Here is a 16,683-nt window from a genome sequence, read left to right on the forward strand (position 1 = left end):
TTATGACCTGAGCTGAAGGCAGATGCTTAACTGAGCCACCCAGGCACCCCTATAAAATCTTTTGTCCTCTTTTTGTATTTGGTTTTAGTTAGGCAGTATGAATATTAGTAATTTCAGATTAAATAAATCATTTTTGGCTATTAAAAAATGAACTTTTATTTATATGTTATTATCTGGTGACCAATATGAAATTAGAGGGGTTTTTCCTAATAAATACTTCAACTTTTAACATAGGACTTTTGTTAATTTATAAAGGCAACAACTTACTAAATTTAGAAAGTTTCTTTACGTTAGTCTGGTGTGAAATGATACAGATCAGTTCAAAACTCACACACTTCTTTGGTACATCTTTTTTTTCCTATTTTTGTTTCACATTACTTGCATATTTAAAATAAGGTAGTCTGTCATCTTACTTTATTTTATTGTTGGTATGTGAAATACTTAGCTAGAAGTCTATATACATTTCTTTCTGTATATTGTAAAAACGTATTCACTGAGTAACATTTGACAGTGCTGTTGAAGAATGCATTCTTCACATCAGGTTGGCTATTGAAGGACATAGTGGATGTTTCATTATTCTAGACAACCAGAAAGGTGGGCATTTTTGTGCATTTTAGAAGTTTAATTTAGATTATAAGCTCTTTTGAAATTGTAAGTAGACAAATTATAAAGAAATATAGATAATTATAAGTGTGTATATATTTTATTATGATAAAAATAGAGGAGAAATATATATAGATATTAACTTCATAGAATACCAGTAATAGGAACATTTGAAATGGGTCAGGTCGAATGGTCACAATTTCTTGTACTTAAATATCCTTTTTCTTAAATTTTTATTTCTCTGTGGTATCTAGCTAACAACTTAACTTTATTAATTTCTCAGGGTTGAGAAAAAAAATTTTTTTAAGATTTTATTTATTTGTTTGAGAGAGAGAGCACAAGTGGGGAGGAGGGGCAGAGAGAGGAGGAGAAGCAGACTCCCTGCTGAGCAGGAAGCCCGACGTGGAGCTTGATCCCAAGACCCTGGGATCATGACCTGAGCTGAAGGCAGATGCTTAACTGACTGAGCCACCCATGTGCCCTGAAAAAATCTTTAGTAAACATGATTTGGTACCCATGGAATAAGAGGCTGTCAGTCACTGGACAAACACTTAAATACAATGCACACAAGAACACACTCTGAAGAAAAAGACACTTACCTTCCTAGTTATTTCTCAGATGAGAAAATTAGGTGTAACACACTTGTTAGAACACATTACAATAAAAGACATTTTCTTTCTTTCTTTTTTTTTTTTTTTTTAGTTTTAGATTAGAAATTTAGCTCTTTTTCTAGTCTGTAGCAGATAATTTTTGTGTTTTAAAAAATCGCCTGGTGATGGGTATTAAAGAGGGCACATCCTGCATGGAGCACTGGGTGTTATGCACAAACAATGAATCATGGAACACTACATCTAAAACTAATGATGTAATGTATGGTGATTAACATAACAATAAAAAATTTTTAAAAAATATAAAATAAAATGAACTGGTCAAAAGAAAAAAAAATCGTGTAGCAGCAATATTTTTAGTTAGGTGGTTTTACTTCATTATAAATTTATAATATCATGTTTAGAGTCCAATTTTTTGTCTCTATGTGTTTGGGCTCTGTATTTTTAATTCAGCATCCAAAAAGGATTCTTTGGATAAAATAAGTTAAACAGTTCTTTGGGGAAAGAGTGGTAGAATCACTTTTTCTAGGGAAGATTAAAATAGGAACTTAAACTTTGTTCTGAAAATTTACTTATCCTGAAGGACCAATTTAAAAAAATTTAGATATTGAGAAATATGCCCTTCAGTTCTATTATTGATACTTTTCCTCTATTGCTTCATCAAAAAGTAATTCTTAGCTGATATTATGAACTCCATCTTAGAGTTCGTAATTTACCTTGGGGATATTTACAATCCTTTAATTTAATGATAAATCTGTCTCATAATCCTGAATATATTGTGTGTGCTTGCTGTATCTCTCTTAGGCTATCTCAGATTTTGAATAAAATGAGTGTCTTTTCTTCCAAGAGATTATATTGCTTATTTGACATTTTTAAGCTCTTATTTATTTTATTGTGAATACTACTACATAGAAACTGTTTTCTTGGGGCGCCTGGGTGGCTCAGTCATTAAGCATCTGCCTTCAGCTCAGGTCATGATCCCAAGGTCCTGGGATCGAGCCCCACGTCAGGCTCCCTGCTCGGTGGGAAGCCTGCTTCTCCGTCTCCCACTCCCCCTCCTTGTGTTCCCTCTCTCACTGTGTCTCTCTCTGTCAAATAAATAAATAAAATCTTTAAAAAAAAAAAAACTGTTTTCTTCATCACCTACTTTTTATTTATTTATTTTGTCTACCTTTTCAGATGATGTTGAAGGTAAAAGATTGCATTTATATATGCATGATGCTTTTAGACATAATTTCTGGTAATATAAAAGGACACTGTCAAGTGATGTTTCTTCTGGCTGGTAAAAAATGTTGAGATTTGTTTCACTATATAAGAATTCCCTAATTAAAGGGAAATATTTGATAATCTTATATTGCTATTTATTTTTTCTGTGGCTACTAAGTCTATTCATTGTCCAGGACACAGAAAATATTCTAGTACATCTTTTAACAACGTTAAAGCTTTGGAGCACCTGGGTGGCTCAGTCGTTAAGCGTCTGCCTTCAGCTCAGGTCATGATCCCAGAGTCCTGGGATCAAGCCCCACATCGGGCTCCCTGCTCCACGGGAAGCCTGCTTCTCCCTCTCCTACTCCCCCTGCTTGTGTTCCCTCTCTCGCTGTGTCTCTCTCTGTCAAATAAATAAAATCTTAAAAAAAAAAAAAAGAAAGCTTTTTCTCTGGCAGGACAGTCTATTCAAATTACTTTTTGTGTACTTCTTGGAGAAAACTTTTGAGGCAGTTTATATAAAATAAAAATATTTGAATATGTATACATAAAATTTTACATGTACTCAGCAAGAACTGGACGGTGTTCCAGTTTAGAGAATACTTACATGTTGATATTGTCCCTTTAAAATAATGCATGCACAATAATGTCTAGTGACTTTTTTTAATTTTAATTCCTAGAACTCACCAATTCATTGTCTTTCCTTTTTCTCGTGGTCTGTTTCAAGTTCCATTAATTTTTAACATTAATATTTCTGTTCCTCATAATTAAAGTAACCAAGCTTTATTTTGTTTTGCCATTGTTCCTGAGATCCTTAACTTTTTAAAAATGAGGATGGGAATCGTCTTATCTAAAGTAGGTTTAAAATGGTGCATAACAAAATTAACTATACTTAACAAAAAGCTAACTAACTTATTAAAGTGTATAGCCTTACAACTGTGATATTTGAACCCCTTGTTTGAAAGCAGAAAATACCAAAACATGGTGCCTTTACTCTGTGAAAATAAGCTGGTTTCCTTGCTGGGTAATAGAGATGAGTCATAGTTGTTTCTATTATTGTTTCTTCATTTTTGTGTAGAGCTTTAAAATTTACAGTGCTTTCATGTCCATTGTCTTATTTGAGCCTCATAGCATCCTGTGAGGTAGGTGGTATTTTTCTCTTTTCTAAAGATGAGAAAAATTAATTAATTAATGGTGAGAAAATAGAAGCCCAGAGATCATGTAACTTACATAGTATCAGCTAGTAAGTAGGATAACAGTATTTAAAAAAAAAAAAAAGATTTATTTATTTATTTTAGAGAGAAAGAACATGAGCAGTAGGGGCAGAGGGAGAGGGAGAGAGAATCTCAAGCAGACTCTGTGCTGAGTGCAGAGCCTGATGCGGGGCTCGATCTCACAACCCTGAGATCATAACCTGAGCTGAAACCAAAAGTTGGATGCTTAACGGATGATGGCACCCAGGTGCCCCAATAGTATTTTTTAATATACTTTTTTCTAAATATCCCATAGATTTCTTTTTGTTTGTTTGGTTTGGTTTGGTTTGGTTTCAAGTTTTTATTTAAATTCTGGTTTTTTAAATAGATTTCTGATTTAATAAATTGTGGCTATTTTTCTGAGTAGATTATCTTTAGTAAATCTTGTGATTTACATAACTAGTTTATAGAAGATTTAGACAAACATTAAAAAACACAGGTGTGCTTGTTCAATTGAGCACAGTGTAAAAGATAACTTGATATTCATTCACTATGAGTTAGGACTACTTTTACTAGAATACCTGTTTCTGTAGAGCAGTTTTGTCCTCTGTAATACAGGTTATGACCTTGATATGGAATGGAATTCCGAAGAGAAGGTCCAGAAATTTTTTTTTTTTGGTGGGGTTTTTTTTTTTCGGGTTTTTTTGAGAGAGAAAGAGAGCACGTGAGAGTGCATGTGTGAGTAGAGGAGTTGGGGGAGAGGCAAAAGGGGAGAGAGAATTTTAAGCAGCTCCAGGCCCAGCACAAAGCCCACCTTGGAGCCCAACACCAGGCTCAGTCTCAGAACCCTGAGATTATAACCTGAAGCAAAACCAAGAGTCAGTCTTGCCCGACTGAGCCACCCAGGTGCCCCCCAGAAATGTTTTTGAATATTGTTTATGCCTCTGGGGAAATTAAAACTGTAAATAAACATTTGAAGAATAAAAATATATATACATATTTTGTTAAAAGCCAGTCATATAAATAGGCCTAAAATGTTTCCAGAGGTATATAATAAGGACTTTAAAAAAGCAATCTTTAATTTGATATAACTGTCTTAGACTTATTTTCACTACAGTAACAAAGGACCATTTAATTCTTACATTTTCATTTATCTTCCACTAAAGAGTCATTTACTTTTACAGGCTATATAAGTATAACATATAGTATATAATATCTATACAATGTAAAAAAATAGACTTAGTTCTAGAAGTTTTAAAATAAGTATATTGGATAAGAGAGGATGGTTTACTTGTCTCATACCCTGGCTTACATATAAAATGTGATTTCTCATGAGTTTAATTTTGGTTTATAGCTTTTAGATATAATTAGTGTAGTAGTTGGCTTATGTAAACTACTTATATATAAACTACTATAAATAGCTTAATTTACTGCTATATGAAAATAGTTTGTATGTTACTTTAATTGCATAGCTAATTTTTTGCAAGACTACAATAAAGTTGAGAAGTGCTGTGTTATGACTATAACTTAAAGGAAGTGGAGTTTATCTCACTAACACTGTTTTTTAAATCAATAATATTAAAACAGAAGGAACCATAGATCCTTGGAACAGGATCATATTTTACTAGTTCAATTCAAAACATAGATCTTAATTATATAGTGTTAAGCTACAGTATTTTATACAGTATAACTACGGAACAAATCATATGTATTAACTCTTATTCTTGCCAAGTTATTAGCTTGTGCTCAATGCAGACATTGAATTAAACTCTCTTGGGTTAAACCTGCATTCCTTTAAAGTGTAGCACAAAAGTCCCAGAGTCCTCTGTATTAAAAGGTCCCATAGTTAAATAAACATAACATACTATATTCCCCTCTGAAGCATCACAAAATTTACATTAGTACATTAAGTGCTGAGAATTCTGCAGTAAAGAAACCTATTCAACTTTGTTTAATCCGAATACATTTGGGCAAAGGTGCTTGCTTTCATCAGATACTTACTAACATGCCACACTGTCCTGCATTTTGAGAAATACTAACCAAGGCTTAAACCCATAGCTTAGTTATTTGCATTTATCCACATAAAAACTTTTCAGCATTTTAAAATAAATTTCATAGGAAGAATTCATTAAGTCTGTATATGTTTTTTTCCCTTCCTTTTTAGATTAGTTTTACTAATATTCTCCCAAATGTCAGTGACTTATTCTGAGCTTGTCTCCAGAGGTCACAATCTTTTGGCCCAAGGGCATTGTCTGTCTTATAAGCAAGGTTGTTTGACCCACTTACTATTTAAAATAATTTAAATAAGTTGCTGGTATTACAAATTGGGAACTTTCACATGAGATTTTGGATTTTAGATTTCTGTTTTTAAAAAATCTGCGGACTGACGATAGCTGGGCCTGCATTCACACTTGGCAGTCAGTTGCTGCTTCCCCTAGGCAGGGCATATACTCTCCAGCCTTCCTGTCGTCTCACACCTAGCCTGCTGCACTCACATATATTACTGTCTTGCCCCTACAGTTTTTATTCTCCAGCATATCCACACCGCTCAGAGAAAAACCAGATTTGGATTTCTTCTCCCTCACAGCAGCTTTCTTCTTCTTCCTTTTTTTAAAGATTTTATTTTATTTTATTTTATTTGAGAGCAAGAGCGCACATGCGTGTGAGAGAGTGCAAGGCGTTTGCAGAGGGAGAGGCAGAAAATTCCAAGCCCGAGGCAGGGCTCGATCCCACAGCCCCAAGATCATGACCTGAGCTGAAATCAAGAGTTAGACGCTTAGGGGCACCTGGGTGGCTCAGTCGTTGAGCGTCTGCCTTCGGCTCAGGTCATGATCCCAGGGTCCTGGGATCGAGCCCGCATCGGGCTCCCTGCTCTGCGGGAAGCCTGCTTCTCCCTCTCCCACTCCCCCTGCTTGTGTTCCCTCTCTCACTGTGCCTCTCTCTGTCAAATAAATAAAAAATCTTTAAAAAAAAAAAGTTAGACGCTTAACCCACTGAGCCACCCAGGCGCCCCACAACAGTTTTCTTGAAGTATAATTGAAATATAATGATTACACATAAATAAATGTACAATATGATGAGTTATGACATATGTATAAACCATGAAACTGTCACCACCACCACCAAAATAATGAACATATCCAAAAGTTCCCTTGTGCTTGTTTGTAATCAGTCCCTCCTCCTAGCCCCCATTTAGTCACCCATCTGCTTTTATCACTGTGGATTACTTTGCGTTTTTCTAGAATTTTTTATAAATGAGATCATACAGTATATACTTTCTTCTTGGGTTTTTTTTTTTTTTTTTTTTTTTTTGGTCTGGCTTCTTTCCCACAACATAATTATTTTGATTTTCATCTGTTTATATCAGTAGTTCATTTTTTAAAATTGTTGAGTAGTATTCTATTGTATGAGTATACAAAACAGTTTGTTAGTTCATTCCCCCCTTGGTGGGCATTTGGGGTTGTTTCTAGTTTTTAGCTGTTTCATGTAAAGCTTTTGTAAACATTCATATACAAACAAGTCTTTGTGTGGACATATGTTTTCATTTCTCTTCAGTAAATACCTAGGAGCAGAATGGCTAAGGGATATAATAGGTATATCTTTAGCTTTATAAGAAATTGCCAAACTTTTTTCAAAGTAGTTGTACCATTTTACATGCCCACTGGAATGTGTATGAGAGTATATGAGAGTTCCAGGCCCTCCACATCCTCTCCAATTCCTGATATGGTCAGTCTTTTAAAATTTTAGCCATTCTAATAGGTGTGAAATAGTATCTCATGGTAGTTTTCATTTGTAATTTTGTAATGAATAATAATATTGAACAACTTTTCATATGTTTTTTTGGGGGGGTCATCCATATAACTTTCTTCTTTGGTGAAGTATTTATTCAAATCTTTTGTTCATTTTTACTGTTCTTTTTTTTTTTTATACTTGAGTTGTAAGAATTCCTTATATATTCTAGATACAAGTCCTTTGCAGTGTTTATTTCACAAATATTTTCTTCTAGTCTGTGATTTTCCTAACATTGTATTTTGAAGAGCAAAATTTTTAAGCTCCCTTGTACCCTAATTAGAAGTTTAACCTAAAAATGTCTTTGAAAAGATGTGGAAATTTAGATGTCTTTTCTTTGACTATCATATTTAAACATTTAAGAATAACTATTTATTTAAATGATATTGAAAGTTATTTTAAGGATAATCTTTTCAGCATAATTGTGCTATCACTACCAGCCATACTGTTCTAAGAAAATTACCATTTCTGCTTAGCTCCCTCAACAAAAAGGATACTTTAAAATAACATAGCATCATATTGAAGTACTTTATCTTTGAATATTACAGAAGAAAATTCCACAAGACAGAGTGGGGATTTGGGAAGCCAGTTTACAGAAATTTTCATTAAGCAGCAGGAAAATGTCACTCTCCTGTTATCTTTATTGGAGGTAAATAATCTTGCTATTTTTGTCATCTTAATAAGCTTTTTTTGGGGGGGGGTGTTATTGAGGAAGCAACATATACATACCTTTTTAAGGTCGTGAAATTTGTAGTATCATTGCAAGAGATTCACATGCATGTTTTAAGGACTCTATAATTTGTTAAAGTATTGTCTGCTTATTTCCATTTTTACCTTACCAAGTTTAATCAATTTATGTTAACTATTTTCTTTTTATTTCTTAAATTACTTTTTTAAAGTTTGCTAAACTGTGTTTGTAGTTTTTAATACCACTATTGAAAAAAATGTTTTTCTTAAAAACGTAAATTACAGATGTTAAATATTTTAAATACTTATGTTGCAGGAGTTTGATTTCCATGTCCGCTGGCCTGGTGTGAAGCTTCTTACTTCTCTTTTAAAACAACTAGGACCTCAGGTGCAGCAAATTATTTTAGTCAGTCCCATGGGTAAGTGACTCATCTTCCTTAAATAATTTTGATTTAAAAGTGAGGATCATTCCTAAAGAGGGGGACTGAAATGATGTGTTAATAAATTGCATAATTTAAATCACTATTTGTATTTTTGATCTGCCACTAATTTTCACATGGTTATATGTTCTAGGTGTTTCAAGATTGATGGACTTACTAGCAGATTCCAGGGAAGTTATACGTAATGATGTAAGTTAAATTCGAAAAAGAAGTCTAAGAATGTGCAACTTTTTTTTCCCCTCTCTTTGCAGATGAAATCTTTGTTGATCCTTATTCAGTGTCATAAGAAGTTAGATTTGGAAATTGGAGGTATTGGCCAATATTTTAGACTTTTTTTTTTTTTAAAGATTTTATTTATTTATTTGAGAGAGAGAGAGAGATAGTGAGAGCAGGAACACAAGCAGGGGGAATTGGAGAGGGAGAAGCAGGCTTCCTGCCTGAGCAGGGAGCCCGATGTGGGGCTTGATCCCAGGACCCTGGGATCATGACCTGAGCCGAAGGCAGATGCTTAACGACTGAGCCACCCAGGCACCCCTGTTTTAGACCTTTTTAAGTTATATACAAGACCACATTATTTCTTTGTTTCCTGCCTATCCAGTATTTTGGTGTAGACAGATGATTTTCATATTCAAATTTATGCCTTTCCACAAGTTTAGGATTTCTTTCATCTTCTTTTGAAAGGCTATATTGACACTAAATTCTGCTTTCAGAAAAAGTAAAGGAAACATCCCCAGACATTGAACTGTGTAAACTTAAAGCATTGCATTTGGAATTCTCACCCTCATTTGACTGAATATGCATTTCAAAGGATTTTCCTTGTAATCTGCATTTAACTATAGAGCATGATTTGCTTTGGAGTTATTTTCCATTCTGATTTATTTTATTATTTGCATATAAGTTTGAATATTTTGTATTGATGTGGTATTTTTTTGTTGTTTGAACATTTTTCTGGTTGTTATCTATAACTTGGTCAAGACTGTGGTACTTTTTTTTTTTTTAATGCTTTTAAAGATTTTATTTTTAAGTAATCTTCACACCCAGTGTGGGGCTCGAACTCACAACCCTGAGATCAAGAGTCTTATGCTCCACCAATTGAGCCAGCCAGGCACCCCTAGACATAATACTTTAGACAACAATTGGAAAAATCCTTTTAAAATTAAATTCTAGAGCCAGGAGAGCATATCAAGTTAATTCATTCTCCATATTAACACTGAGAAGCCCAAGACTTACGAAAACCAAGTGATTTGTTGTTAGTGATGTCTGTTCATTTTTGTATATATGGTAACTGGCCTGTGCCTTTCTCATCCTTACTGCTAGTAAATACCATTTGGATTGCTCTTAGCTTCACAACTGGTTAGTGGCAGAGCAGAGACACAAGTGAAGTGCTCTTGACCTCTAGTTCACATACAGTTTTTTAACTTTGTATTTAACATTTTATAGTATATATGTCAATGCAGTATTATAAGGGGTTAAATAATAGGGTAATGTAACTGATGAGAGGGACATTTTTAAATCTCTATTATTCTTTTAAGAATTGTCTTATTTAGATGGGTACCCAGCTACTTAGGAATTTTGAGCATCTTTCCTTTACTAAAATATTACTATATATCTTAAACTTGATGTTGTTGTTCTGTTCTTCTCTTGGCCCTCAGTATAAATAAGATAATGCCATACAAACCTTTTATTTAAAAAATTTTCCATTCCATTCTATTTTATTATTTATTTATTTACCTTTTTTTTTTTTAATTTTATTTTTAAGTAATCTCTACACACCCAACATGGGGCTTGAACTTACAACCCTGAGATCAAGAGTCACATGCTCCATTGACTGAGCCAGCCAGGTGCTCCACCATATAAATCATTTAATAAGGAAATTCCCTCTTCATGGATTGCTATTAGTATCATTACCATTATTTTCATTTTCAGATAGAATTTGTGTGTGTGTAAAACTGTATTAGCTTGGTTCTTAAATATACCATTTCCTTTAACCCCTACTCTTTTTTCCTGCTCTTAACCTTTTCCTCGATTTTTGTTTTTTGGGGGTTTTTTTGTTGTTTTTTTAAGTAGGCTTCGAGCCCAGCATGGAGCCCAGTGAGGGGCTTGAACTCATGACCCTGAGATCAAGACCTGAGATGAGATAGAAAGTCAGATGCTTGACCGACTGAGCCACCCGGGCGCCCCGCCTTTTTCTCAATTTTTATTTGAGACAGATAAAATGATTCTCTATTTATGTTGCTTTTCATTAATTTTATGATTAGGGATTGAGTTATATATATTTTTTAACATCTGGATTCTTGGTTTTTATGTTTTACAGCCATCCTTTCTTTGGGTTTAGTAAACCTATTCATTTGAAATTTTTGTGGCTAATTACTATCATAACATTATATAACACACCATGGTACACCTCAGTTGACACCAGCAACCAGAGGCAACTAAATGGCACCTCTGGTAGTTCTTATTGGCATTCTGTGACTACCTGAAACAATATACTACCCTTTTCCTCCTCTTGTGTCTTCTCTTTTTTTATTCTTCTTTAAAAATTCTTTGCTTTTTTTCTTTTTAATCAACTTTCTAATTGTACTCAATAATAGTTTAGTAGTTGTCAACATTGACTAGCTTCCCTGGGTGCGTATCGGTAAAGATTTTTAGCCCCAGTTTGTTTTATATTTGAAACATTAATTTTGATCTGGATTAGAGAATTAGTTGGTCATTTACCATAGGTGCACTGACACTATCCTAATTATTTATGTTACTTAGTGCTTAAAAATTAGCAGGGAAGGTTGAAAAACTGAACTACCTGCTCACTCCTAAGTGATAGATTTAGATAGATAGATTCCATTCTTTAATTTTTTATTATGAGAAATGTAAACACACACAAACACACAAACCTGTCCCTTAAACCCATCAGTTTTCAAAATTTTGTTATACTTGTTTCATCTACCTCTCCTCTCACCACTGTCCTTTATTTTTGACTGGAATATTTAAAAACATTGAAACAATCAATATAATTTCACCATTACATAACTTTTAGTATACATACTATATATATCCTGATATAACTATAATGCCATTATCACATTTAACAAGTTAACAATGATGTCTTAGCCCTCAGTTTCAATAAGATAACCATTCCATATTCAGGTTTTCCATTTGTCTCAAAGATATCTTTTACAGTTGTTTTTTTCATATTGGGGTCCAGACAGGGTTCTCTTATTACATTTGATTGTTATATCTGTTAACTTATCTAAAGGGCTTGATTAGGTTTTGGTTCACCTTTTTGCTAGGGTATTTCCTAAATGATACAGTGAACTTAATTTTGCAACACAGGAGGAAACATGTAATATCTGGCTGTCTCACTTTTAGTGATCAGTGGATTTGATTTGGATCTCTCCATTGTAAATTCTCTATCAACCTTACATCAGATTCATCAATTACATCTGATCATCCATTAATGATCATTGCTTTAATCAGTTATTTTGTTAAGAATTGCAAAATGATGATTTCTGTAATTCTGTCATTATTTCACATGTATTAAGCTATAATCTTATAGCTTCTGCAAAGAAGAACTTCATCGAGTAGTCCAATTTGTTACCCTGAAATATAGTTCATACATGAAAAGCAGAATAAATGAATAAATGCCTTTAATTATCAGTTTTTAAAGTAAGGACTTGGTATCCACTTACTTTAAATGACTGGTGAGTATACTTTTGTTCTTAATAGCATTTTAGTGGATATGTTTGATTAGAGCAATGTATCTCTTTATAGTCAGGAAAAATAAGTGAACATGTGTTGAGAACAAACAATGAATCATGGAACACTACATCAAAAACTAATGATGTAATGTATGGTGATTAACATAATAAAAAAATGCTAGTAAAAAAAGAATAAGATAGAAAGTCAGAAACAGAGTAAGTGGTGGTTACTAGGGGCTGGAGTGTGGGAGAAATGGACAGATACTGGTCTAAGGGTACAAACTGCCAGTTATAAGATGAATAAGCTCTAGAGATTTATTGTATACTATGGTGATAATAATATTAAGCTAATAATACTGTTTTATATACTGGAAAGTTGCTAATTGAGTAGATCTTAAATGTTCTTACCACAAGAAAGAAATGGTAATTTTGTGATGTGATGAAGGTGTTAACTAACACTACAGTGGTAATCATTTTATAGTATGTAAGTGTTTCAAATCAACAGGTTGTACGCCTTAAACTCACACAATGTTCTATGTCAATATCTCAATAAAGCTGGGGGAAAGAAAAAAAAAGAGAACTTAAAATATAAGTACTATATACATATAAACCTGGTAGCTTCCACAGAAGTTATTTTATCTCCTTTACTTCTAATAAAAATCCTGTAACAAAGATATTATCCTTGTTTTACATATGGGCATACTAAGACTTAGAATTTACGTAATTTGCTTAAGGTTGCACAACAAGTACGTAGGACAACTGTTTTTAAAACCCACTTTATTTAACTCAGAGCCTTAATGTTCTTTCTGCTGTATTCTTTCCCCCCTTTGGTAGCAGTTAAACCCAAGTTGGCAGCATTAAGTGGGAGAATTTGACACCTAGAAATGACTACTTTTGCCTTTCTCTTATCTCACTGTTGAGACTTGACAGCCAGAAAAATGAGTAGAACAAGTCTAGTAAAGCCATGGGCTTTTTTTTTTTTTTTTTTGGTCTTATGTGAATACTTATCTACTCAATAAGGTAATTTGCCTTTTTAGGACTTTTGAGCTACACCTTTGCTGTTCTTCTTTCTCTTAAGTAATACCTGCTTTTTTCCTAAAAACAAAACAAAACAAAACATTTTTCATAAAAAATGCTATTTCAAAGAAACAGAAAATGGTATTGTTACAAAATACTTGTTATTTAATGGTGAAATAAACAGAAATGGGAAACTGAGTTTTTCTTGAATGATAATGAAGAGGTTGCAGAATATATAAGCTAAATCCAGCTTAAAGGAGCTGAGAAAAACTAAGAATCAAGCAAAGACTACTGTTAGTTGTTTTATGCATCTTTTTTCTATTGACTTAGAATCAAGTCTCGGGAATTTAGGGGCCAGATAATTACAGGAAAATATAAACTTTCTCTGCTAGAATGTGATGATGTTTGAAGATTTATATTATTGAATTCACAGTTTCATACCATTGCTATTGTGAAGCACATACAGAAGCATCCCTGAGGTGCGCCTGGGTGGTTCAGTCGTTTAAGTGTCTGCCTTCGGCTCAGGTCATGATCCCGGGGTCCTGGGATCCAGTCCCATGTCACAGGGAGCCTGCTTCTCCTTCTCCCTCTGCCTGCCTCTCTGCCTGCTTGTGCTCTCGCTCTCTCTCTCTCAAATAAATAAATAAAATCTTTAAAAAAAAAAGCATCCCTAAGACATATAATTATTCCCAGCTCTCGTAAGCACAATTAAAGCTAAGTAATGCTTGATGAATATGTAAGAATTATTGTACATTTATATTGTGCAGTTTAAAGAGAATGGAATTAGGAGTTGGTAGACATGGATTCTAGTGTAGGCTCTGTCCCTTTGAGGTCTATAATCTTAGGGAGGCATATTGCTCACCTTATCTGTCGTTTTTTTCCCCATCTATAAAGTGAAAGAGTCAAACTTGTGAAATACCTGCACTTCTAAAATTCTGTGGTTTTTAAATGTCTTGTAAAAGTTGTTCTCTACTAAACGTTATCTTTGTTTTCCTCCATAAGGGTGTGTTACTACTGCAGGCGCTAACAAGAAGCAATGGAGCAATCCAGAAAATTGTTGCTTTTGAAAATGCTTTTGAGAGACTACTGGACATTATTACAGAGGAGGGGAACAGTGATGGAGGTATAGTATGAGGAGATTGATTTAAAGAGATTCCTTTTGTGCTCACTAAATTGTTAACTTTTAGGGAATGCGATTAGAGGGAGAAATGAGGATTCGTACTTTATATTCTTTCATTATGGTTTGTGGAGTATGGATTTCTTTTTATTTATCCTATTTGATATTTGTTAGGCTTCTGGAATCTAAGTTGGGGTGTTTCATCATTTCTAGAAAATCTCAGCCATCTCTCTTCAAACACTGCTCTGCTACATTTTCTCCTGTCTTATTTCTAAACTCAGAATCAATTCTCTGTCATCTGATTTGACTCTCACTTTATCTTACTTTCTCTTCTGTGTTTTCCATCTTTTGGTGTTTCCAGGCTTTATTCCGTTTTATTATTTCTGACCTGTTATCTATTTCAACAATTCTTTCTTCACCTACATTTACTTATTTATTATTATTTTAAATTTTTATTTAAATTCCCATTGCTTAATATATAGTGTAATATTAGTTTCAGGTGTACAATGTAGTGATTCAACACTTCCATACATCACCCAGTGCTCATCATGACAAGTGCACTCCTTAATCCCATCACCTATTTGACCCATCTGCCCACCTACCTTCCTTTTGGTAATCATCAGTTTATTCTCTGTAGTTAAGAGTCTCTGGTTTGCCTCTGTCTTTTTTTTTCCCCATGCTCATCTGTGTTGTTTCTTAAATTCCACATATGAGTGAGATCATACAATATTTGTCTTTCTCTGACTGACTTATTTTGTTTAGCATAATACTCTCTAGCTCCATTATGTCGTTGCAAATGGGAAGATTTCATTCTTTTTTGTGGCTGAGTACAATACAAAATATCTGCGGATATTTTCAACTTAACTATTTATTTCTTCAAACACAAGAAATAATTATTTCATAGTCTCTGTCTGATAATCCCAATATTTTAAGTCTTTGTGGATCTGGAACTTTTGCTCCATTGGTTCTTATGCATTGTTCAATGTTTTCTTTGTGCATGATTATCTTTGATTAAGTGTTGTGTTGTACTTAACAGAATTATTCATAGGAATTTGAAGCCTAGGATGGAGGTAATTTCTTTTAGAGAAAACATTGTCGTTTCTGCCAAGTCCTGGCAGTGCAGTTTATCTGGGATCAACTTAATCCAGGTTTAAGGCTTGAGATTCCCTAGACCACTCAGGCAATTCAAACCCAGCCTGTAAGATCTATGAGGACTACTTAACTTTTGGTTATTCTCATGCTGAGGATATAGCCCTTTGAAGTCCCAGCTTATTAGTGGAGAGTTTTCTGTTAGATTCCTTTCCCACCTTGTATGTGCTCTTGGCTTTGATTTATTTTCCCTCTGCCATGTGAGTCTGTCAAAATGAAAGTTTTAGATTTTTTAAGATTGAGAAATATACTCCCAGCCAAAAGGTATTTATACTTCTTTACCTCACTAAGATACCCATTTTCCTATCATTGTTAACTTGCTAAACTGTCAACTCTTCATTGCTCCTGAGGCTTTTTTGTTTTTTAATTCAGCATTTTTAGTTGTTTTTAGTGAGAGGTTGATCCAAAAACCTAGCCCTGGGATTGAAAGAGAAAATTAGTTTATTTGCATTGACTGAAGTGAGATTAGCAAGTTGAGTAGTATAGATGACATTTGGCTATATTAATCTGGAGGGGAGGGCCAGCCTGGAGATAAAGATTTGCATGTCTAGAAGATAGGTGATAGATGAAACAAAGTTAGATAAATGAGATAAAAGATGAGATTAGTACATTAGGGTGAGTAATGAGTGAGAAGGGAAGTGCTAAAACAAAAACCTGAGCAATACTAATAGTTAAGGAATAGTAGAGAGGAGCAAGTATTGGTAAAAGAGACTGAGGGCCGAGAGGCAAGAGGAAAACATCTGTGGGAGGGTCTGGGGAGTGGGTAGCATTGTTAGAAGCTGCTGAGATGTCAAATAAGAGGGCAGAAATGTACCTTTGGGAACATGGACATCATTGATGACCTTGGGGAGAGCAGTTGTGTATAGTGGTTGCCTCAGAATCCATATTGCAGTGAGAGGAACGTGTTAGAAATGGGAAAATAGAATAGTAGAGAAAACTCATGCAACGAATTTGGAGAAGTCGGGGGAGAAAGGTAAATAGGAACTGGAGGTTGACGGGGAATGTTTTTTATCCTCTTAAATTTTTTGTTGACATATGAAACATTTTTCAAACATACAGAAAACAGTAAGAAATAGTGTAACAAACCCTTGTGCACCAATCAGCCAATTCTATTAAACGTTTACATTTTGCTATACATGTTTTAGATTTTTAAGAAATAAAACACAGAGTTAAGACCTGTGT

The 16,683-nt window shown here is 34.0% G+C and overlaps 1 protein-coding gene across 3 annotated transcripts in view; it reads left to right on the forward strand.

Moving 5' to 3' along the window:
* Positions 1 to 16,683, forward strand: part of USO1 (USO1 vesicle transport factor) — a 91,492-nt gene that overhangs the window by 35,029 nt on the left and 39,780 nt on the right. For all 3 annotated transcript variants that reach the window (XM_078068773.1, XM_078068774.1, XM_078068775.1), the window contains exons 5-8: positions 7,948 to 8,048; positions 8,403 to 8,505; positions 8,660 to 8,715; positions 14,238 to 14,358. In XM_078068773.1, coding sequence (XP_077924899.1) covers positions 7,948 to 8,048; positions 8,403 to 8,505; positions 8,660 to 8,715; positions 14,238 to 14,358 — 381 coding nt within the window. The remainder of the gene's footprint in view (positions 1 to 7,947; positions 8,049 to 8,402; positions 8,506 to 8,659; positions 8,716 to 14,237; positions 14,359 to 16,683) is intronic.

Source organism: Halichoerus grypus, chromosome 3 (genome assembly GCF_964656455.1).
Source record: "Halichoerus grypus chromosome 3, mHalGry1.hap1.1, whole genome shotgun sequence".
In the NCBI taxonomy this organism is placed as follows: domain Eukaryota; kingdom Metazoa; phylum Chordata; class Mammalia; order Carnivora; family Phocidae; genus Halichoerus; species Halichoerus grypus.